The sequence below is a fragment of the Neovison vison genome, chromosome 1 (genome assembly GCF_020171115.1).
Source record: "Neovison vison isolate M4711 chromosome 1, ASM_NN_V1, whole genome shotgun sequence".
NCBI classification, from domain to species: domain Eukaryota; kingdom Metazoa; phylum Chordata; class Mammalia; order Carnivora; family Mustelidae; genus Neogale; species Neogale vison.
Genome location: NC_058091.1, coordinates 86,326,171 through 86,351,040, shown reverse-complemented (window position 1 = coordinate 86,351,040; position 24,870 = coordinate 86,326,171). Strand labels below are relative to the sequence as shown.

The 24,870-nt window shown below is 39.2% G+C and overlaps 1 protein-coding gene across 4 annotated transcripts in view; it reads left to right on the top strand.

Annotated features, from left to right (window-relative positions):
• KIF6 (kinesin family member 6) overlaps positions 1–24,870 on the top strand; it is a 472,725-nt gene that overhangs the window by 215,637 nt on the left and 232,218 nt on the right. For all 4 annotated transcript variants that reach the window (XM_044250472.1, XM_044250466.1, XM_044250478.1 and 1 more), the window contains 3 exons: positions 18,778–18,883; positions 19,751–19,889; positions 24,024–24,239. In XM_044250472.1, coding sequence (XP_044106407.1) covers positions 18,778–18,883; positions 19,751–19,889; positions 24,024–24,239 — 461 coding nt within the window. The remainder of the gene's footprint in view (positions 1–18,777; positions 18,884–19,750; positions 19,890–24,023; positions 24,240–24,870) is intronic.

Sequence of the window (24,870 nt, the reverse complement as noted above, 5' to 3'; positions counted from 1 at the left end):
TATTTACATTGCTTTTTTAGACATAATGGTATTTCACACTTAAAACACTACAGTATAATGTGAACATAACCTGTATACATGGGGAAACCAAAAAAATTCATTTGACTCGTATTCATTCATTTGACTGTATTCCTCATTCTCACTCCCATCCTCCCAGCCTAATTTCCTTATGGTTCTCTCTGTGTTTATCATGAACTGGTCATACGGATGACCATAACCTCAAACTCCAGAACTTGTCACTATTAATGTCAAGATAGCTACTGCTAGTGTATAATTTCTTCAGTTTCCTGAAGGAATGAGCTTTCCCCTTCTCATTCATAAACCCACCTTCTACTATCACTGCTTTCCCAATGCTTTGCTCATCCAGGTACTTTCCAGATACGTCATCTAGCATGTGCTGTGCAGAGTTCAGTACTGTATATTTACTTTGCTATAGAATCTGAAACTCTAATTGAAAATTACAGCCACGTTCCCCTTTTTTGTGCATCTCACTTTGTCTCATGTTCCCTGTTTAATAGCCATAACTCTTCCTATAAATGTGGAGGAAGAAAGCAACCATCAGGAGACCGAGACATTGCTAGTTATCATAGAAAAGCAGATTAAAATGAGATGCAGTTTTTTGCCAATCTTATTGGTGTGATATCCCATGTCAGGGAGGGTATGGATGAGCTCCTACACCGGAGGTAGAGTGGACAGGGCCAAAGGTGGGTGGTCCAAGGACTGGGCCTGGGGTAAATCCCATGTAACATTTTTAGCTTGTGCCCTCTTCCTGGACAGCCCTAAAGAGCATTTCTCCAAACTTTTCAGTGAGTATACTTTTTAGCTCAGTAATTTAATTTCTAGAAATTTGTCCTTAAATGTACAAAGATGTATGTATGAAGTTGTTTTCTACACCATTTATAATAGGAAATTGGGTTTTGATACATTCATTTAATTGACTATAATGCAGTAATTTTCAATGTCAGTGAAAATCTGTGTAAATACTGACCTGGGAACACTTCCCAACTATGTGTTCTGTTACTTTGTAACCAAAAAAATGCATTTTTATGTATACACTTACACAGACACACAGACACACACACAGACACACACACATATACACACTTATAAACTAGTCTAGAATTGTAAACACCAGAATTTCACCATCTTATCTCTGGGTTCTTGAATTAGAGTACTCTTTTTCATTCTGCATACTTTTTGCGTTGGGCATGTATCATTTTTTGATCAGATGAAATAACAGTATTTAAGTCCTGTTAAAGATATAAAAGTGAAATATTCTCTAGCTCATAACATTTTCCATAAGTTATAATCAAATAACTCAGCAAACATGCAGTAATAATTATTATAAAAATAAATATCATGTATTGAGCATTTGCTGATAGGCATTTCATTAATTTTTTGTATGCATAATCAGATAAAAACTCCACAATAACTCCATGAGGCAGATAATATATGGCTAGCAAGATGAGATACAGAGTCAGAATATGAATCCTATTTTGTCTGTCTCCCAAGCTGCTCTTTTGTGGCCCTCGAGCCACAAAGATGTAAGGTGTTGTGATGACTTGCACCTGAATCCTGTTTCTGAGAGGATTACAGGGCAAAATGCAAGCCCTGTTCTAGAACTGGCAGGATTTCTCTGTATTGCTCACTGTCGGAAACTAAGGTCTGTCTAGAGTTCTGGGTTGATTTCACTGTTGTTCATTCACTCTGTCATGTAGAAATGGTCTTGTCTAGACTGTCCAATAAGAGACAAGGAAAGGACCTATATGTTTTCCCTTGTGAGGAAATGTATCCCCCTTTCTGTCCTAGGGGATTGGCTTCTGAACTAAGATGGAGAACAGGGCCATAAAGTAAATATCCGCCCACTGCTGTTGGCTCATTTTTGGTGTGTTAGAAGTGTATTAACTAGTGCTTGTTTTAATATGAGACAGTTTATGTAGAAGTAACCACAGCTGATAAAACTCAAGAGTTCATGCCAATAATGAAATTCCTCATAGTTCAAGTAATCATGGGGCCACTAACCTATGAGGTAGTTGCTAAGAAACACAGGGACAGATTCTAATTATTCTTATTAGCCACCATTTGGGTCAAATGACTAACTTTTCCAAAGTTTATTCCTTCATTCTTCTTTGTTATCAGCCAAAGGGGAATAGCGGAAATGTATGGGATTTTTTGTTTGTTTCAGTCAGTATCACTGATTTCACAGAAACATGTTCTCAGAAGGCTTCTGTTGACAGTGTCACACAAATAGAAGTTCAGATGCCTGGGGAGAAACCCTGGGATCTCCTCATGCCTAACCTCATAAATGCAGGATGTAGTTTTCTGGGACTTTCTGGGTAACTCTGTCCTGCCCATGACTTCCCCAGGCACCCCTCCAGGTGCTGAGTAGAATCTTCTTCCTTATATGAGCTAAGCTTTGAACCAAAGCATTGTTGTTTCCTCACTGAGTTTGTTTCTAAAAGATTTGAGTTTGATATTCATGTTTTTCTGGTTGTTCTTTTCTTGAAAAACACTTTATGACTTTCATAAATATTCTTTGCTGACAATATATAGGTTTGTAATAACTTATGTGGGTTGGGTTTAGCTGTTGATCATCTCCTAAGGTAGGATTTCTTCTGATTCTAGCTTAGGTACCCTTCTCTCATGGTTCTGGTTCTTTTTTAAAAAGATTTTATTTGTTTGTTAGTTTATGGGGGTTGGGCAGTGGGAGAAAGAGAGCGAGAGAATCTCAAGCAGACTCTGCACTGAGTGTGGAGCTGGACACAGGGCTTGATCCCAGGACCCTGAGATCATGATCTGAGCTGAAATCAAGAATCAGACACCCAATCAACTGAACCACCCAGGCACCCCTCTCCTGGGTCTGGTTCTATCTGTCTGGTTTGAATGTTGACCCAGCTTTTGTTGTTAAGGCAACTTATCTGCTCAGTCCATAAGTGCATTTTAAGATCCAGACTTTCTACCGCAATTACACTAGCTCAGCAGTGTGTGCAATGGAAGTTTCCTTGCTTTAGCTATTTTTATTTCTGTTTGCTACAGCTCAGCTCTGTACAAAGGCAGGACATCTTAAAGAGTCTGACTTGAATCAGAAAATGCCCAGCAAACAACTTCTGCCTCTGAAAAGGCTGCAGCATCTGAGGCACAAAAAAAGGACTGTGTCCTCAGCCCACAGCAGGGGCATTAGATAAAAGAAGGTCCTTTATGCAGGGATGGCCAGGAAGGGACAACAAAGATGAAGTTAGTGACAGACTCTGGCTTTAGGGAGCTTCAGTCTTGTAAGAGAGACACGTACATGAATATCTATACTAAAGGTGAAAGGTAACCCCTGATACAAAATTGCTGGGATAATTGGAAGGGCAGAAATTATGTTTGAGTGGGAAGATCAGGGATGACTTTTAGCAGACTTGTGAATTAAGACAAAATTTAGGAAAGAAAGCTGGGCAGGGAGCACATTTCAGAGAGAGGAGGATCAAAAGGAACAAAGTTGTAGTCTGGTCTCCTTATTTTATAGATTCATAAACAGATCCAGAGAAATGATATAACTCACAAAAGATAACTACCAAGTCAGATATTTTCCTGAGAAAATCAGCCTGCACAAATCCTGGCTCCCCAAAGGCTCTAAACAGTTTTATCACTCTCTGAATTTTTAGTGTTTAAAATCACTTGGGGGCGCCTGGGTGGCTCAGTTAGTTAAGCATCTCCCTTCCACTCAGGTCCTGGGATTGAGCCCCACATCAGGTTCCTAGCTCAGCGGCGGAGTCTGCTTCTCCCACTGCCTCCTGCTTCCCCTGCTTGTGCTCTTTCTGTCAAATAAATAAATAAAATCTTTAAAAATAATAATAAAATCAATTGAAAGTATAGGGTATCAATATTATTATTATTATTAGTGTGGAAACATTTAGACACTGCAGACAGTGTTTGTGGTGTGTTTTATTCTCTGAGGGAAGAATGGTGGCATTGGGCCTTGCCTGTCTTTATGACCAGTGAGTAGGTTAGGAACCCAACAGCAGTCGTCAGTGCCTGCCTACCTGCCAGATCCAGGCACCCCAGCCACGTGCCTCCATAGGCCAGCATAGCACTGGATTCCCTGAAGGCTTTCCGGCTTCCAGCCTAGGATGGCCACATCTAACAAATAAAAATGCAAGACATCCACTTAAATTTGAATTTCAAATAAACAACATTTTTTTCTTTTGTAGAAGTGTGTCCAATGTGACCTTTGTAACCTGATTTCAGTTTCTTGTATGATCAGAGTTTTTACTTTTATTTAATTCCCATGGAGAGTTTTGTCTTAAAAACAACTAATTGACATTCGTGTTTTTCCTTTCTTTCTTTTTTAAGCACCATTAAACACAGCCTTAAAGATTTTTAAAGATCAAGATACAGGGAAAGTTAAGGTGAAGAGAATAGACTTGAATGTGTCTTTCATCTTTATATACCCAACGGCTGCTTCATGGTAGACGGCCAGTAAATTGTGTCTGAACAAACCTAAGAATGAAGGAGTTAGCCCATTCTTGATTTTTATACCCTGTCATCTGAAAGTCTCCCTTTATGCAGTGATAAATTTAAGCCCCAAATGTAGTTCTTTTCTAAAATAGCTCATTGGGTAGAGAATGAGAAACATCTCATATCATGGTTAGTGTTTGCCAGTGGGTTAATTCACACCTCCTGAAGAGAAGTAGCCCAAGTAATCAGGCATTGTTTACATTAATTAATTAATTAATTAATTGGCAGATTATCTGCTAACGTGGTCCTGAGTTCACATCTCTTGGATCCTAAGCATCCTTACCCTAGCTTCAAAAATGGCTGAATATAAAGTAATAACCTACACTTGTGGATTACATATCCCAGAGGTCATTAATGGCTAATGCTCCCTCTCTTATTTTGTAAGAAATCAGATCCCTGAAATCATTCATGAGATATATAATTCACTACAGATGAGGTTTCTCCACTTTTGTACAAAGTGTTTCTGGTCTTGACACTACATTTTGAAGATATTATAATGAAAACTAAAAACATGGTCTACAGCTTGTGTTAATTATCCTTGGGTAGTTTGTGGAAGCGTTGAGTTCTTAAGACATAGTTATCTAATATGATTAAAAAGGCCTGTCTCCGTGTTAGGTCTATTTCTGTAATTTAATGATTATTTTATTGTCCTAAAGTTTAAGTGCTTTGGGTTCTAATAGGCCAAATGAATGGATATTGAAAGCAGATAATGAAAAGGGGACGGGGCGTGAATGGCAATGCTATTTGTTGGACTACAGTTGACACATTGCATTCCTTTGGCCTGGACAGCTCTTGCCTCAGAAGTCCAAGTACTTGATTCTAAATTAGAAAATCTTGAGTAGGAAAGCATGAACATACTCTTTTATTCTTCTAGTTATTCAGTGCTTTCTTACTGTTAATGCTTTTTGCTAGTTGGGTTTTGTGAGCTCCAGGGAATTCTTTTAAAAGAAGAAATGAGACCCATCACCACAGCCAGGAATATTTGTATTTCTCTCTTGCTTTCCCCAATAACCTTTTCATGGGAAAAGTTTGCCTACACATGGCACTAGACATTTTTAAAGACTTCCTGAAACATATGTTTGTTCTAATTACAGTTTTATATAGTTTATGCCACTTAAAGAAAACCTACAGTGTCAAAGTGTGCACTTATGGAAATAATAAATTATAGCAATGTCTAACACCTGGTTCCTGATAGCTTGCTCAAAGGATGCATGAACAAATGCAGAAATAGCCACCAACCAGTATATTCAGGGCCATAAAATAAGTAATTAGATCATATTAACAAATCAAGCCCATCTGGAAGCAGCAGAGGAATGACTTTGGGTTTTAACCAAAGGATCTAATTCATTTCAAGCACCTAATAGCAAATAAAGTGTATCTCTTTCCTATAGTATCATCTTCAGGGAAAGCAATGTGAAATGCTATAAATTCATGTTTAGAGTTTCATCTGCTTTTTTTTTTTCCCCAATTCTGCTTTGAGAATGTAGAGGTTTTATAATTTCTTATTTTGTCAACTATTCACGTTCATTTTGGAAAAGTGCTAATGGACAGGCAAACAAAAAGAAGATAGAAACCACTGGTAATTGTGCCGCTCAGAGATAACAGCTGTTATTATTTGGTTGTAATCCTTCAATATTTTCAGTGAATACATATAAATGTGTATTTTAATACAATGAGTTCATGGTAAACCCCTGGGGTTCCCTCCCTCCATGGGAGCTTTGTACTATCACTTTGCTATCCCTCACTCAATAAACCTTGCTTTGCTGCCCACGCCCTCCCCCCAAAATGAGCTCACACTTTTTTTACTGTTTTTTTTAACCTGTGTTTTAATTTGATTGTGACATATTCTCATATCAATATGTATGTATATCTTTGGTCTAGGATCCACGTATAGATTTGCCAGGATTTGGGGATCCTGCATACACGTTTCATACACGTTTCATAAATAGCTATGTGCCGTTTTCCATATGATAGAATAAAACAAATTATTTGTTATCAAATAATTGGTAACATACCCACAAAGATTTCCTTGTATTTTTACATACCAGAATCTTTTAAAATCTGTCTTTTAAAAATTTTTACAACATGGGGCGCCCAGGTGGCTCAATTGGCTAAGCGGCTGCCTTCGGCTCGGGTCGTGATTCCAGGATCCTGGGATCGAGCCCCGCATCGGGCTCCCTGATCAGCAGAGAGCTTGCTTCTCTCTCTCCCCCTCTCCCTGCCGCTCTACTTACTTGTGCTCTCTCTCTAGCTCTCTGTCAAATAAACAAATAAAATATAAAAATTTTTACAACTTTTCTAATTAAAAAAATATATATGTTCTGCATTTTTGTATATAAACCAAGGCTGTTGTTCAAAATTTTCACTAAAGGAACCAGATGAGAAATGTTTATGTCTAAATTTTCATGTTATCTACAAATATAATTTCTTACAAGACAGAATTATAGAAAAGGAGTTCAGAGACTTGGAGCAAGGGGTGGATAAAACTCTCAACTATGCCTTTAAATTAATGAATGGTCTGGAGAGACCTGTGGACAGGTCCACATTTCTGTGGACAGAAATGAACCATGGAGCCATATAGTGATGGTAAAGTCCAGCCCATTTCCACAGGCCCTATTCCTCCAGATTTCCCAGTAAGCTTTTGTTCCATGGGTAGGCTCCTGTTTTATCCCTCTGAGATATGTCTTTCTCTGTCTCTTCTCCCTTTCTATTCTCCTCATCCTCTTCCTGCCCCACCTTCCTATCCCTATTTCCTGCCTCACCTCCTGCCTCTCTCTTCCTTCTCTCTTCTTCTCTTGCCTCAGTCCCCAGACTTGATCTTCTCACAGTCCCCAGTGTTCTGCTCAGAGTGGCTCTCTCTGTAGCTTCTGCACATTTTATTTTAATTTTTTAAAGATTTAATTAATTTATTTATTTGACAGAGATCACAAGCAGGCAGAGAGAGAGGAGGAAGCAGGTTTCCTGCTGAGCAGAGAGCCCGATGAGGGGCTCGATCGAGGACCTGAGATCATGACCTGAGCCGAAGGCAGAGGCTTTAACCCACCGAGCCACCCAGGCGCCCCGCTTCTCCCCCTTGCCTTTGGTATCTGTCTCTCTACTCCCAGTTTCACTTCTCTCAGCTCCCCCAGCCTCTGACACAATGGCAGGAAATCTTTTCTAGCTTGTTTCTGTTCACTGTCACTGCTGCCTTCCAGAAGGTGACTTGTCTTTTATGTTTTCCTGACTCCAGCTACTCTGCTGCTCACTAACTAGCCTCTCTTCTCCCATTCTACCATACCACCATTTTCTTTCCTGTAAGTCAATTTCTTATTTATTATGCATTTATGTAGATGAGTACCCGTGTTTACATGAAAACAAATAAGATAGTGTTTGCCTACAGCCAACAAAGGTTCAAAAGATACAACAGAATTTAAAGAGATAGTTATTAAGATCTGTGGATTGATTGATTTATGTTATTTTAATTTCTTATTTACATTTGTTCTAAACCACTGAATCTTTCTACATCTTGAAGTTAAGATGTTTTGATCATATCAAGAACTATATGCCATTAAATTGGGTATATGAATATCGGGATTGACAAAATCATAATCATTTTCTGTAACATTTCAAAGCCTTCATCATTGCATTACAAAAGTACTTTTAAAATATGTCTTTTGAGGATCACCTGGGTGGCTCAATTAATTGTTGGATTCTTGATCTCAGCTCAGGTCTTGATCTCAGGGTCATGAGTTCAAGCCCTGCGCTGGGCATGGAACCTATTTAAAACAAAACAAAACAGAACGGTTAAAATATGTCTTTTGAAGAAAAAAAAATACTGAACTGCTAGAAAGGAAAAAAAAAAAAGCAGCAACAACAAAAAGTCAAAAAGGCTTTAGTATCTTCAAAGTTGTCTTAGTTTATTTAAAAATTATTTCAAAGTAGTTTTTGAAAATTCCATAAACTGAAGTACATGACCACAAATGCATTTTCCTATAAATAGGCTATACCTTCACCATTAAAGAGGCAAACCAGTCTGGTTTTTGATGTGGGTTTTTCACAGTTGTCATTTCAAAACACAGAAAGAATCAAGCAGTTGTGCGACTCTGCATTTGAGGTGCCAGATAACCGTGCTTTTATGGAGGTAAAGGAAATATTCCTTACTAACACAAATCTTGAAGATAAACTTTGCATAGGAATTTCCTCTGCAACACAGAAACCATGAATTTTCTGGCCCCCTACTGTTATTAAAAAGAGCTCATTCCAACAAAGTGGCTGACATTGAACTCAATTCCTTGTGCATGAAAGTCCATGTCTCTCACTTACTGATTAGAGCTGGGGGAGTGTATAACGTTTCTAATACTTGTCACAGGCCGGGGAATTCTAAAAGAAAAAAATCTTAAAGCAACCACCTTTAAGCCAATTGGGAATGCTGCTTTCAGCAGAATCTAACAAAAAACAAACATGAAACTAATGACCCTGAAAAATATTTGTATAGTTTCCTTTGGCCCTGGTCCTATTGGCACACTTTCAGCCTTTAGTTTTTCGTGTCCTGTGGATTATAGTTAATCATAAATTGTGAATTTATTGTTCTTATCTGAACTCTTCTTTTGTAAATTACATGCCATCCCAACACTGTATGTTTTAGAGGGTGACACCCCATAAAAGAGGCGTGTCATGTTAGGAAGGTCAAAATAAGGCCTTCCTTTGCCCCCCATAATTAGGTCTCAAGAATCCCCACTGTTGTGTCTTGTTAAAAATTCTTGTCTTGGAGATGCCAGACACAAAGTGACCTTGTTGTTTGCATCTTTACATCTTAAAAAAATTTTTTTAAAAAGTCTATGGACAGTTTTGAATAGAAAATAAAAATTCAGTATACCAGAGATTGTGGCAAGTGCGAGGCATTTTTCTGAGTTGATTGAGAGGCTTTGTGATATATGTGGAAAGAGGAGGGGTTTCCGATGCAAAAGACCGGTTTTTAAATCCCTGTGTTTCAGTTTTCTAAGTTTGTAATAATATGCACATTACTTAACTTCTGAGCTTTCCTGTCCTCATCTCTGAAAGAGGGAAAATAATTTATAGGTTTATGGTCCAGCTGAATAACAAAATGCATATGAGGGTGCCTGATGTGTAATGGATGTTCAATAAAAGTAATAATAAAATAATTGGAAAAAGGCAGTTTTAAAGAGAAACAGACTATGAAATTCTCTTTAATTCTTTTTCCACTTAAATAAGAAAAAAAAAAAAAAAAACATGTAAAGTAACTAGCACAGTGGCCAGGACATAGTTGACCATCAAGGGATGTTAGTTACTCTTTTATTCAACATTTCAAGTTATGTATTTGCTTGGTTTCCAGGGCTGACAAGATATTCTTGACTTGGCATTCAACAGTAGATTGCCTCCTTGTGGTGCTTCTTTTTTTTTTTTTTTTTTTTTTTAGGGTTCTCTCATATTTTTTTTTTTAAGATTTTATTTATTTTTTTTCCAATTTATTTATTTTCAGAAAAACATTATTCATTATTTTTTCACCACACCCAGTGCTCCATGCAAGCCGTGCCTTCTATAATACCCACCACCTGGTACCCCAACCTCCCACCCCCCCGCCACTTCAAACCCCTCAGATTGTTTTTCAGAGCCTTGTAGTGCTTCTTAAATACTAATGAACACAGAGATGACCCAGGAATGTTGTTGAAGTAGAGATTCAGTGGATCTTGGTGGGGCCTCAGTTCTGGTTCGGTGGGTCCAGGGTGGGACCAGTGACTCTATTTTTCTAAGAGGCTCCAAGGTGATGCCTTGAGGTTGGCTTAGTGCTCACACTTTGAATCTCATGGCCTCAATGGGCCAGACAATAAATATGCTGCTTTTGTTTCTTACAATATCTTATTTCATGGAGCTAAGAGAGCTTAGAGATGATATTATTTTGCACATTTTACAGATGAGCAATTTGTGACCACAGAGGTTGATGAATAAGTTAATAGTTGAGATCCTTCATCCCTATAGTTCAGCAACATTTGTTATATACCATGATCAATTTTTCTTAATTGTTTAACTGTTCTCCCATCCTTCTTATTTAGTTATTATGTTCCTAGAAGCTAAGAGTAATCAAGTTTCTTCTTCTATCTTTATTACTATTTTCCATTTCCTTTTGAGATCTTTGCTCATGTTTGTATGTAACCATAGTTTGTCAGCCTCCACGTTGCTTAACCCAGTCAAGAGACAACCCATCCTTGATGGAGCCCTCTGTAGTGGCAAAATGATTGGTAAAAGTCAGGCAGATTTTGATGCTTTTTGGCATAGTTAATAGCAGTTGGGTTTTTATATCAGAACTCCTTTCTGGTTTTTTGGAATAAGCTGCCTACTCCTCCCCTAGAACCAATGAGAAGACAGATGACCTAAGAGCCGTCAGTTCAGGGATGCTAGGCATTTCCATTGTTCTAACCACAAAACAGCCCTGACCCACCAATGGGGATCTATTTTATCCACTTCAGTCTTTTCAGGTCAATATCAGAGAACAAGTTTCCATTGCTGTGGACTCCCTGGCCTCATTTTTATAAATTCTATGGAATAAATACTCTGCTCTGGGACAATTTTATTATGTTTGTACCCCCTTTATGAAGGCACACTTCCCTTCCTCTCCCCAGGATACACTCCCCATGGTTAAGAACCAGCCAGGGTCTCCATGAGCCAAGTTAGATATGCTCTTAATAATGCCCCATTCCTCTTTTCTCCCAGCTTTCCCACATCCAGCACCATAGACTTATGGTTTCTAACTCATTTTTAGAAGCTAATGCTGATGGGAACAGGCTCATAAACTTTTTTTTTAAACAAAGATTAATTCAGAATAACGAGAATGTCATAATCACACTCAATGTATAAATAATGATTTTAATTTAATAAACAGTTAAATGTAACATAATCATAAGAATATTTTAGAAGAGCCAGTTTAGTTTGGATCACTGGTCTTTCTTCACAGGGAGATAATAAATGTTCTTGAGCTAGAAACAACTGGGTTTAAGTCTCAGGACTGCCTTCCTTCCCTCTTTATTTATCTTCTGTCTTTTGGGTATGTTATAGGGTACTTGCAGAATCCCTGTAAAGGGATTCATTGTTTACCTGTTATAATATAGCACAAATATTTTTAATGTTAATAAATACACATTTTTACCATTATTTTTTAAAGATTTAGTTGAGAGAGAGAGAGAGCAAGAGGCAGGGGAGGTCCAGAAAGAGAGGGAGAGAAAGAGAACTCAAGCAGACTCTGTACTAAGTGTGGAGCCAGACACAGGGCTCAATCCCAGGACCCTGAGATTATGACCTGAGCTGAAATCAAGAATCAGACGCTTAACTGACTGAGCCACTCAGGCATCCCTCACCATTATTTTAAATAGTTGCTTACTATGTACATAATTATGCCATGATTTATTCAACTAATTTGCTACTGTGGGACATTATGATTCTTTCTCAACTTCTTTTGCTTTTCATAAAATACCATGCTGGTCAGTGACTTTGTTAAGATCTAAGCAACTGCCCCTCAGTTATTTCTTGCTTATCTATTCACCTATTTACCTCCTCAAAGATTTCTCGTGGACATCTTATTTTCCTTTAGAAATGCATTGCCCAGCATGATATTTAAATAAATTTAGTAATTTTGTGATAGTATGTATAGTGTTTAAAAACTTGGAATCTGAAATCAGCCTGCCTGAATTTGAATGCCAGCTCCACCATATGCTAGCTGTGTGACTTTTGGCAAGATACTCGACTTCTTTGTACCTTAGTTCCTTCACCTACAATAAGAGGATAAAATAGTACTTATCTCATCTAGTTGTGAAGATTAAGGAAACTATGTATTTAAATGGTACAGAATAGTATCTAGCATTTAGTACTTGCTCAAGTTAAATTAACTACTTATTTGTGGAGCATAACCAATAGCATGGAGGACAAGGGGCGTTAGAGAGGAGTAGGGAATTTGGGTAAATTGGAAGGGGAGGTGAACAATGAGAGACTATGGACTCTGAAAAACAGTCTGAGGGGTTTGAAGTGGCAGGGGGGTGGGAGGTTGGGGTACCAGGTGGTGGGTATTATAGAGGGCACGGCTTGCATGGAGCACTGGGTGTGGTGAAAAAATAATGAATACTGTTTTTCTGAAAATAAATAAATTGGAAAAAAAATTAACTACTGTTAACGATAATTAATTTGCTCTTTTATTCACACTCTTTAACTTAAATTTCCACCAAAATGTGGCTGCAAACGAAACTTCATTTTTTAGCAAGAAATATTAGGAGCAGAAAGAGAGGACTAACGTGATCTCAATATGGTCAATTCTTATTACATGTTTAAATATCAAATATTTAATATGATAGAGTTGCTAGACTAGGCTCCAAGCTATCAGAGACATCTCTCTAGTAGTCAAGGTGGTAGAGATAAGCATAGTCACCAGACATCCACCAGTCACCTACCGTCAGCCAGGTTTTGTGTTCAGACACATGAAGATTATCTGTGATCTTTCCTGTCCATATGAACTAGAACTGAATGGCATACATTTATTTTTACTTCTCCCCTAGGATTCTTTGCTCTTTCTTCTTCTGTCCTAGTAAAAGTAGAAAGAGAGTAAAGTGTTTTTTGTTCTGTTTTGTTTACTTGGGCTTTTCCTAAAGAACAGACTTTATTGTTCTATTTGACCTCTTCAGAGAGCCTTTTCTGCAAACATTTCTTCACTATCCAGCAGAGTTCTGGCATTTGGGAGACCCCTCAGTGGGAGCAGTGACTAGGTATGAACTTGGGACTATTTTTGGGAGATAGGAAAATGTACGGAATTTGGGGTCAATCGTTCACTCTTAACTACTAGAGAAGTATATCAGAAACATTTGAATTAGGCATTTTTCTGCATTTTAATTGTTAGATCAAGTCCTTGGTTGATAAGAAAATAAATTCTACAATAAATCAAATATATGAAGGAAAGACCAGGCATATTTCTTATCTAAATAGGCTCGTAGTCTCAAGCACTGAGAAAAAAATGCACGTCAAAAGGCCTGATTTTCATGCTTAGTTTTGTACCAGATTTAGTTTTGTACTAGAAAGGGTAAGGCAACCTGGTTCTTTCATTTAGGCAGGAGTTCCTGGTCCTCCTTGTAATCTTATACTAGTACTGTTCAGGACAAGAATCTTAATGGAATAGCCAAGGCCCAGTGGGGCTAGTGATCTGTGTGTGGTCACTCAGCTAATCAGCAGGCTTGTATGTTATAATGCTTTCTTAAGAACTAGGATTCTACTTCAGCCCTCCCTCATGGGATATTTCCTAAAATATATGCTTTCTGATCAAACTACACTTTAGAAGAAATAATCTTCTAAAGAAAAAGCAAGAAGGAAAAATTGATTAACCATAGCTCCTAGAATAGTTTCTGTTGAAAATATTATGGACACTGAAAACCACAAAATGTTTTTACTTCAAAGAATGGGTATATCCTAGAACTAATAGGGATTTTAAGAGTTCCAGAACTTCTGGGAAAAATATTTAGGGAAAATACAAGTAGATAAACATTACTATCTTTTTGAAGCCTCATTAAATGGCAATTGTAGATTCAGTCCTCCTCAGAGGTTACCGAGGAAAGTAGCAACTGTGAATATGTCTCCTCAGTGTTAATCATGAAAGGTTCAGTATGCCCATGCTATGGAATATTATATGGCTATTAAAATAGAATACATAAAAATGAAATACACTAGTGCATTAAAAATGAAATAAAATGACTGGAAGATCTGTGATAAATTGTTTAGAAAAATAATGGTGAGAGTACTATTCAGAATGTGATCTCTCAATTTTGTAAAGATAAACACAAAACGTATAAACATAAGGACTTAGGTGTCTGCTTGGGTCAGAGCTAGAGGAATGTATTTCAGTTGTTGGCAGTGGATCTCCCAAGCTATTGCGAGTGAATAGAGGAAATGCGAATGGTGGCATGGTGTAGGGGAGAGGGGAACAGAGAGGTATGTTTACTTTTTAATTTATTCATGTCTGTGTTGTTTGGAATTGTTCTCATAAACATTTTTATAATGTTTCATATGAATATATTTTATATATTATATTTTTATAATATTTTATATGAAAAGCCATATAAAGCCTTTGTATCAGAAATGAATCTGTGTTCTCTATTCTTCAAAGAAACATGGTATCATTCAGCAAATAGTGCAAGTGACAAGTATTTCTCCACCTAAGAAACGCCTTACAAATTAAAATATAAATTGTCTCACACTTGTAAATATCAGCTGTACATGTTATAGATTATAAGAAGAGGAAAAAAATGAAGTCCAAAGCTGCTATAGATGGAAATCATTACATCTAGTTTGAGTGGGTGATAGTAACAGCAGAAGGGAAATGTGTACAGGTAAAAAAGATGCTGGAAGTGCGCAGATATTTTCATAATAATGTGAGAAAGATGGGGTGCCTGGGTGGCTCAGTCTGTTAAGCGTCTGCCTTCAGCTGAGGTCATGATCCCAGAGTCCTGGGATGGAGCCTGCATTGGGCTTCCTGTTCAGCGGGGTCTGCTTCTCCCTCTCCCTCTGTCTGCCACTCCCCTCCACTCATACTCTGGTTCTCATCTCTCTCTAAATAAATAATAAAATCTTTAAGAAAGATAGTAATGTGAGAAAGATATGCTGCTGCTCTATTATGATACTTAGCATCTTAGATACTGATCACCACCCCTATGCCCTCCTCTTCAAGAATTCTGTCTCAACATAGAGGTGAATAATTTCCATGGAAATAAGTCCATTAACTAAGACTTATTAACTAAGAACACATTTGTACGGGTTCTTATGTACGAGAACATAATGTGTGGACTGCTTTAGATACAGGGTGGGAGAGGGGAGCGCAAAGATGAAGAGCTAAGCATTGCCTCCTGATGCTTGCAATCTAGTGGGGGACCTAAGGTGGTGCACTAGCTCTGAAGTGCCATGGGGACTGTAGGAAGCACACAAATGCATAAACTAAACTAGCACTTCAGAATAGAGGGAATGGATGCTCCCTTCAAGGGGAGGTGTTCTGTTTTTTATTTTGTTTTGTTTTAGAATAGAAAAAACATGAACATCATTGTAAGTCAGCATGGAGAGGTGACAATGGGGTAAGAGAAAGGAGGTGATTAATAGGAGGTAACCCAGACAGAAGCCTGAAGAGAGGACAGGGGGAGAGAAAAGCCATGAGTAGGAGGAAGGATATTACACAAAGCATGTGAAAGAAAGGGGTCTGTGTGGTGAGACAGAGATGCTCCAGGAGGTGAAGGAAGAGGAAACTGGAAGAGTCCATTTATAACAGGTTTGACTTTGTCCATCTAGTGGGAAGTTACAATACTGCCAGAATGAGAGTCATGGTAGGCTTGGGGGCTATGAAAAGACTTGAAACAGCCACTGTGAAGAATATAAGTCAACCAGGGATAGTACTTTTGTATTCTTTGGGTTAATACGGAGTAAGGCAATCACTGGATTATAGGGTAGTTCTATTTTTAACATATTGAGGAACCTTCATATTCTTTTCCAGAATAGTTGCCCTGGTTTACATTCCCATCAACACTGCATGAGGATTCCATTTTTTCCACATTCTCATCAACTTTTGTGTTGCTGATTTTAACCATTCTGAAAGGTGTACAGTGATATCTCATTGCAGTTTTGATTTGTATTTCCCTGATGATGAGTGATGTTGAACATCTTTTCATGTGTCTATTGGCCATCTGGATGTTGTCTTTGGAAAAAATGTCTACCCATGTCTTCTGTCCATTTTTAAATTGGATAATTCATTTTTTGGGTGTTGAGGTTTATAAATTCTTTACATATTTTGGATACTAATCCTTTATCAGAAATGTCATTTGCAAATATCTTCTCCCATTCTGTAGTTTGCCTTTTAGTTTTGTTGATTGTTTCCTTCACTGTACAGAAGCTTTTTATTTTTATATCGTCCCAATAGTTTGTTTTCGCTTTTGTTTCCCTTGCCTCAGGAGACATACCTAGAAAGAAGTTGTTATGGCCAGTGTCAAAGAGGTTGCTGCCTAGAAGTCTCCTCTAGGACTTTTATGGTCTCAGGTCTCACAATTTGGTCTTTAATTCATTTTTAATTTTGCTGCCAAAGAGGTCACTGCCTAGAGGTCTCTTCTAGGGTTGTTATGGTCTCAGGTCTCACAATTTGGTCTTTAATTCATTTTGAATTTATTTTTGTGCGTGGTGTAAGAAAGTGATCCAGTTTCGTTCTTTTGCATTGTTGCTGTCTACCCTGTTTATGGCAGCACTACCTACAGTACAATGGAAACAGCCCAAGTGTCCATCAATTGATGAATGGATAAAGAATATGTGAAATATATATATTTATAATATATATAATATATATTATATATAATATTTATTATATATAAATATAAATATTATATTTATATATAATATTATTTATTATATAAATATATAATATTTATATTTATATATAATATTATTTATTATATAGATATATGAATATATTATATTTATATAAATATATAATATTTATAATATATATTCCATATATATATGCATATATGCAATGGAATATTTTTCAGCCCAAAAAAGAATGAAATTTTGCCATTCTCAATGACATGGATGGAGCTAGAGTATAATGCTAAGTGAAGTAAGTCAAAGAAAGACAAATACCGTGTGATTTCATTCATATGTGGAATTTAAGAAAGAAAACAATAAGCAAAGGGGAAAAAAATAGAGGCAAATCAAGAAACAGACTCTTTTTTTTTTTTAAAGATTTTATTTATGTATTTGACAGAGATTACAAGTAGGCAGAGAGGCAGGCAGGCAGAGAGGGGGAAAGCAGGCTCCCTGCTGAGCAGAGAGCCTGATGCGGGGCTCAATCCCAGGACCCTGGGATCATGACCTGAGCTGAAGGCAGAGGCTTTAACCCACTGAGCCACCCAGGCGCCCCAAGAAACAGACTCTTAACGTAAGAGAACAAACTGATGGTTACCAGAAGAGAAGTGGGTGGGGGGATGGGTGAAACAGGTGATGGGGATTAAGGAGGGCCCTTGTGATGAGCACTGGGGGATGTATGGAAGTGTTGAATTACTATATTGTCTGCCTGAAACTAATAATACAGAGTATGTTAACTAACTGGAATTCAACCAGGGATGATTAGGAGGGTTGTGGAACATCACTGAGGTCCCACCTGAGGTGGAGTGGCATGAATCTTTAATGAAACTAATAAAAAGAAACATTTTGCATTACTTTCTTTGTCATTGTGGCAGCTGGGCATAGAGGCATGGAAATTCAGCTTCACCAGAATGCATATTTTGTAGAAATCAAGGGATTCTTCAGTTGAAAGCTGGGTATGAAAATTTATCGGAAAGTAGTCAAATAATTGCGTCATATCAGATTTCACTTTGTCAATATGTTTCTTTCCCCTTAATTTTTAGTTAAATCAGTTAACTGTATTTCTTTTTTTTTCTATTTATTTATTTTCAGAAAAACAGTATTCATTATTTTTTCACCACACCCAGTGCTCCATGCAATCCGTGCCCTCTATAATACCCACCACCTGGTACCCCAACCTCCCACCCCCCCCACCACTTCAAACCCCTCAGATTGTTTTTCAGAGTCCATAGTCTCTCGTGGTTCACCTCCCCTTCCAATTTACCCCAACTCCCTTCTCTCTAACACCCCTTGTCCTCCATGATATTTGTTATGCTCCACAAATAAGTGAAACCATATGATAATTGACTCTCTCTGCTTGACTTATACACTCAGCATAATCTCTTCCAGTCCCGTCCATGTTGCTACAAAAGTTGGGTATTCATCCTTTCTGATGGAGGCATAATACTCCATAATGTATATGGACCACATCTTCCTTATCCATTCATCCGTTGAAGGGCATCTTGGTTCTTTCCATAGTTTGGCGACCGTGGCCATTGCTGCTATAAACATTGGGGTACAGATGGCCCTTCTTTTCACGACATCTGTATCTTTGGGGTAAATACCCAGGAGTGCAATTGCAGGGTCATAGGATAGCTCTATTTTTAATTTCTTGAGGAATCTCCACACTGTTCTCCAAAGAGGCTGCACCAACTTGCATTCCCACCAACAGTGTAAAAGGGTTCCCCTTTCTCCACATCCTCTCCAACACTTGTTGTTTCCTGTTTTGTTAATTTTGGCCATTCTAACTGGTAACTGTATTTCTATTAAAAAGTAGGAAAATATCCAGTACTTTGAATGTTAACTAACCAAGTAATGCCATTAGAATTTCTAAAGTTTCTAGCTCATAGTTGCTTCTCATACATTATGTATTTTTAGGCTGGAAAAACTAATAACATCCTTTTTGGAAGACCAGGATCCAGAGAGCAGACTCGATGTTGGCACTGATATGCGTAAAATTCATCACTGTTTCCATCATTTAAAGGTAAAGTTCAGCATTTCCTCTAGTAGAAGCCATTGTCTGCCATGTTGAAACTGCAATAAAGTTTGCCTAGTTGACCAACTCTTAAAAGGTCAGGACCCAACTTCACATGTGCAGAATGGTATGATCTTCCAAAAAGGCTGGGATTATTCCGGAATTTCTTCAGGGGTTTTATCTTACCTTCCAGTGAATCAGCTTAGACCATAGACTTGTAATTCTTTTGCCAGGAACCTCTAACTTGTACACAGAATAATTTCATGTTCAAAAACCATTTATTTTGCACATATATCAAGAAAATTGTGTCCTGTGTTTTCCCCAGCAGTTTAGATTTATCCATATAAACCCTCAGTTTTTCTCTGCCTTACATTTTACCTTTCATGATGACACAGTGGGAATATCATTAACTTTTATTTCTACCTCACTTGTAATTTGGCATTCTTCACTATGATAATAAACATTCATTGTGAGTCTGCTATGGGCCAGGCCTTTGGGAAATCAAAATTGAGTAAGTAAGTCATGAAGAAAGCTTATGTGTAGAGAATAATTATAACACATGATAAGTGATATTTTTAAAAGTGTGAATCAAGCGATATGGGGTTAAGGAGTGAGAGAAGTTCAAGAGGAGATCATGTTTGAGCAGGAATTTCTGAGTTTAGGGAAAGAGACAGATAATAGCAGAGAACGGGATAATGAAGGGGAGGGGAGAGGGGACAGGGAGACAGGGAAGGCAGCTGCATTGTAGAGACAAGGAGGCAAGAAGAGACAGGCATGCCTGATTTGTGCAAAGAATTGTCTAAGGCAAAAAGAGTCCAGGAAACCCAGAGATTTGGAAGAGAAGTATGGGCTCTAAGCTCTTATTTCATCTTACAGAAACTATTGAATGACAAGAAGATTCATGGAAAAAGCACAGTCTCCTCCGAAATCAAAGATCAAGACTGCCAAGAACCATTAAAGGAGGAAGAATACCAAAAGCTCCGAGACATTCTACAGCAGAGGGATAATGAAATCAGTATCCTTTCCAGAGCGATTAGAAACTGACCCTCTCCTGGCCAGAAAGAAGGAGAGGGAACAATTTCAATGCCTTCCACTAACCACATCACCTAGATCCCCACCCTGCGTCCAGTTCACACTGCTTCTTGTCATTTAGAAGAGGTCCCTCCCATGCACAGAATGTAGCCACCAGTGAAAAACACAGTTGCTAAAAAAGGAACATTTTGACTTTGTTTTTAGCTAGATAGTGACTGTTATGGGGAATATTTCAGTTTAATGAAAAGCATGGTCTTTCTTACACCATCTCGTAACAGGAATTGTTTTTTTAATATATTTTTTGGACTACTCCACTGTGCTCTTTCTGTTTTAGTTCTGAGCCAAGAAGTTAGCTGGTTATCTTTAGCTGACTGACCGGACACTGGGCCCACCACAGCCTCACCAGGGCCCAGAATTTGTGGCTGGTGTGTGGGCGGCACTCAAATGGTGGCTGAAAACTGACAAATGGTATTTAGCTTATGGAGAGCAGAGATTGATTTAAATGTAACTTTTTTCATTTAAAGACCAGGTCTACTGCTTTGGGTTCCACTTAGCAAATGTTCCCAAATTTGGAAAGGAGTATCGATGGGCATTCGAGATAGAATCCTTCTTGACTCTAGGAGGCAGTATGGGGTGCGGGGTGAGCCAGCAGCCCATAGGAGCAGCCTCCAGGTACAGGCAGGGGGGTGGGGAAGGGGGCCTAGACCTCAGGTCCCCCCAGCATTTCTTCGGTCTTGTTTCTCACTTTATCTGTCCAGCTCAGCTTCTTGTAAAAAGATTTGACATTTTCATTGCATTTGCAGACTTTAAACGTGCACAAGAGGCTATTTCGGTCTCTCATCAACAGGTATTTGTGTTCATTTTTAAAAATTACTAAAGGGCCTTTTAGCTGCAGCTAATGTGAAAAAAAAATGCATAAAATCACCTACATCCAGTAAATAAAGAGGTAAAAACAAACCACACACAAGGTAGGCACACTGCCTGATTAACCTCGGTCTCTAATTTTAGCTGAGTATTAGCAGACCCTGTATGCCTGATCCAAGTGAGTTTTAGCTGCTTTCTTATCCAGCCAGGAATAGTACGTTCAGCTGCAAATTCTACTCCCACGCGAGGCCTTGTCTGTGAGTGCTGCCCACGGGGTCACCCTGCATTCCTTTTCCTCTCTCTTACCCTATCCAGCTCCAGGGATGCTCCCAGCCCAGACCTCAAACCTGGGTCTGGCCCCCATCTGAGTTCTGCGTCTTTTCCAAACCTTGATCCTATTTTAGGATCTTCTCCCCTAAACACTCCTACCAACTTCTTAATCCCCTCCTGGGCTCATGAATATGTGTGCCGATAGGAGGGATGAGATATGAGATACGTCAGCAAGGAACCAGTCTGGGCTTTTGCATGTATGTTTATTTAAACAAGAGAGTGACAGAGAGACATACATCATCTCCCTTATTGACCACCCGATTCAGGTGCCACTGTTTATGCGAGGCTGGCCTGGATTCTTCACTAACTGGGAATGACCCGAGCAGTGTCTCCTCCTTCTGAGACTCGTGTTCGAAATAATGCTGTGTAGGAGCCATGGTGAAAAGATCACGGAGCTTCAAATTCACACCTGGATTGATATCCTAGTTCCTCCTGCTTAGCTCCACAGCTATTCCATGGAATGGTTTCCTCCTCTTCTGTAGTAGGACCGTAAAGCCTGCCTTGCCAACCTCACAGTGCTGAGCAGAGCTGGTAAGGTAAGGTGCTGGAAAGTGCTTTGAGCACTCTTGAGCACGTGGTGTGATACGATGGGAGATATGCAAGTTTCTCATGCCAGGGTGGAGGATATTTTCACATCTTGTCTGTAGAACCATCAAGGCGAAGACTGACAGGAGGAATGAGAAAGATCTGGTATATGGGAAAAACAGGTGGTAATACTTGAGCTCAGCTAATGACAGTAATGCAACCAAAATGACAGTGAATGACACAGAACACTCTTCTTGGTAAGGGAGTGAAAATGATGTCCTTTCAGTGACATTTTCAGACTGCGTAAAGTTCAGAAACCCCTTCACCAAACATGTAACAGTGTGTCATGTAGGACCCCACACAACAAAGGCCCAAGTTAAATGGAATGGGCTGGGGAGGAAGACAAAGAAAAGGTGGGAAGAAGGAAGGCAGTCAAGCAGATAAATCTGTACTCTGATCTCTATGAAATGTACATTAGAACGCTGCATGTATCTGGTTAAATTCTGCCAAAGCCGGTTAGAATGAACCTCAGCAACTTACACCAGATCACAAGGCCCTACATGACAGTGCCCCTGCCACACCTCTGATTTCATTTATTCTGTCTCTGTCCTGTATGTATCAGGCTTTGGTCACAGTGTCCTTTCTGTGGTGGTTCTAACACCGGCTTTGTTAATGTTGGCACTCTCGACACTTGGGGCTGTCTAATTCTCTGTTGTGGGGGCTCCCCTGTGCATTGTAGGATGTTTGGCAGCCTCTCTGGCCTCTACCCACTAGACTTCAGTAACAACACCTGCCCCCCCACCCCGCCACTGTAGTATGCAACCATAACTGCCTCTAGATGTGGCCAGACGTCCTTTGAGAGGTAAAATAGCCCCTGTTGGGAGCCACTGACAAGGTCCTTCTCCTTAGGGTTTTAGCACTGGCCATGAACTCTGTTGACATATTCTTCCTCTGGCCGTTGCCTCTTGATGTTCATCTTAAATGTCACTCTTAGGAAAGTCTTTTGTGAGCACCCAGCAGAGAGTAGCCACTCAGTCATTCTTGACCTTTTAAAAATGAGCTACCCTTTCATCCTCTAACATGAGGTATGTGTACTTGAGATCTGACTTTCCCCAGTAGGACCTCTGCTTTGTGAGAGCAAGAAACACATATGCCTTTTCACTGTTCCGTCCCTCTGCCTAGAGTCATGCCTGGCATAGAGTATAAGCTCCATGGCCCATAGTCGAATGGGTGAGCACATGGATGCCGCCAGTGTGAACCAGCAGAAGCTTCTGATGCTGTGGATAATCAGTTCCGCATGAGAAGTGGAAGATGTGGGCAGAGCATTGCTCCTCTCTGCCAGGCCAAGGCCCACACACCACCTTTGATAAGAACACATTTTTTTGAGGCATAGATTGGAAGCCACATCAGGGACTCTGAGAGAAAGAGTGATTATGCTTCTGGAAATCTCCAAGAATTTGGAGTTAAAGCTGAAGAGGAAGATGAAAATCCAGTGACACCCCCCCCCATGAGACTTGCCCAAGAACAGGCATCAGAGTTACAGACTTCTCTCCCCACCACCTCCATAGTTCCTCACTCCCCATCTCTGGGCATGCTTGAAGGCCTGCAGTTCAGCTTACTGCGTGAACACTTGGAGTTCTGAAATTCTCAAGAGGGATTTTAGTCTGTTTTTCCAGTGATGGCAGAAATCCCTTAGGTTTCTCAGCATCTTGAGCCCGAAAGAATAGCAAAGGAGGGTGGCAGGCAGTGATACCATTGCTCCTCATCAGTGTTCCCAGTATACTGAAATCGCCCACCAAAATGTGCACTGTAAAATGATATGTCTGTACTAACAATTCACTTCTTTCCGGGTCCATTTGGGACCAAGATTTAGAGACTTTCTTAAAAAAGTAACCATTAAGTCCCATTCTTATGTATGCTAAGCCAGCATGTGTTGGATGTGGGGTACTCTGGCCACCAAAGCAGATTTAGCTGCTCTGCCAGCTGGATGGACTCTGGTGTTCTCCCTCTCCACTCCTCCTGCTGCCTCCTGAGCAGCATCATGGATTCAAGTCTTACTTATACAGATACATCCATAGCTCCATTGCCTGCTCCTATTACGTGTTCATTTTATTTCTTGTAAACCCTTTCATAAGAACTTTAGGTCTTTACCAGTTTAATCTCAAAACATTTTAAAGACCTTCGGATTTGCTAACTTTTCATATAATGGTGCCATATTGAAAGACCAGTTGCTTCCTAAACTGTCTGTAACTAGATAAGGTTGAAGTCTTCCTTCAGTGGTCTCTTTACCATATGACAAATAGCAAATGTTATTGGATATAATAACATCAACTGAAACATTAGTGTTTTGATCATTGCAACTTAGCATGAGTCACTAAATCCTTAAATCAAGTTTCAGATATTCTGGTCAATATGCTAAAGAAGGAAAAAAAGAAAGCTCAAGATGCTCTCCACTTATCCAGCATGGGTAGCAGTGAATGGAGACATTCACAGAGCTCGCCCTTGCCACCTGGGAACTCAGAAGGTGTGAGGACGTTGCCATCCTCAGCAACCACACAGGTCCAGGATGTCAGCACTGTCGGGCACAGATCCAGTTTGCTCCACAGAAAAACAGGTCAGTTATATTTACACATGTAGTTCTATCAATTATCTGAAGTATGGAAAACATAGGCTTAAATGAGAAAAATAGGCTATCATAAATCATACATCTACAGAAAAGGTAAATAAACATAGAAACGATTATAATTTATCATTCTGTTCTTCATCATTGTAATTCTTATTGTTAGTATTATTACTAGTATTTCTTGCAGTTTTTTTTGTTTGTTTGTTTGTTTGTTTTTTAGTTTGCCATTTCTTTTTTTTTTCCCAATTTATTTATTTTCAGAAAAACAGTATTCATTATTTTTTCACCACACCCAGTGCTCCATGCAAGCTGTGCCCTCTATAATACTCACCACCTGGTACCCCAACCTCCCACCCCCCTGCCACTTCAAACCCCTCAGACTGTTTTTCACAGTCCATAGTCTCTCATGGTTCATCTCCCCTTCCAATTTACCCAAAAGCACATACCCTCCCCAATGTCCATAACCCTACCCCCCTTCTCCCAACCCCCCTCCCCCCAGCAACCCACAGTTTGTTTCGTGAGATTAAGAGTCACTTATGGTTTGTCTCCCTCCCTATCCCATCTTGTTTCATGGATTCTTCTCCTACCCACTTAAGCCCCCATGTTGCATCACCACTCCCTC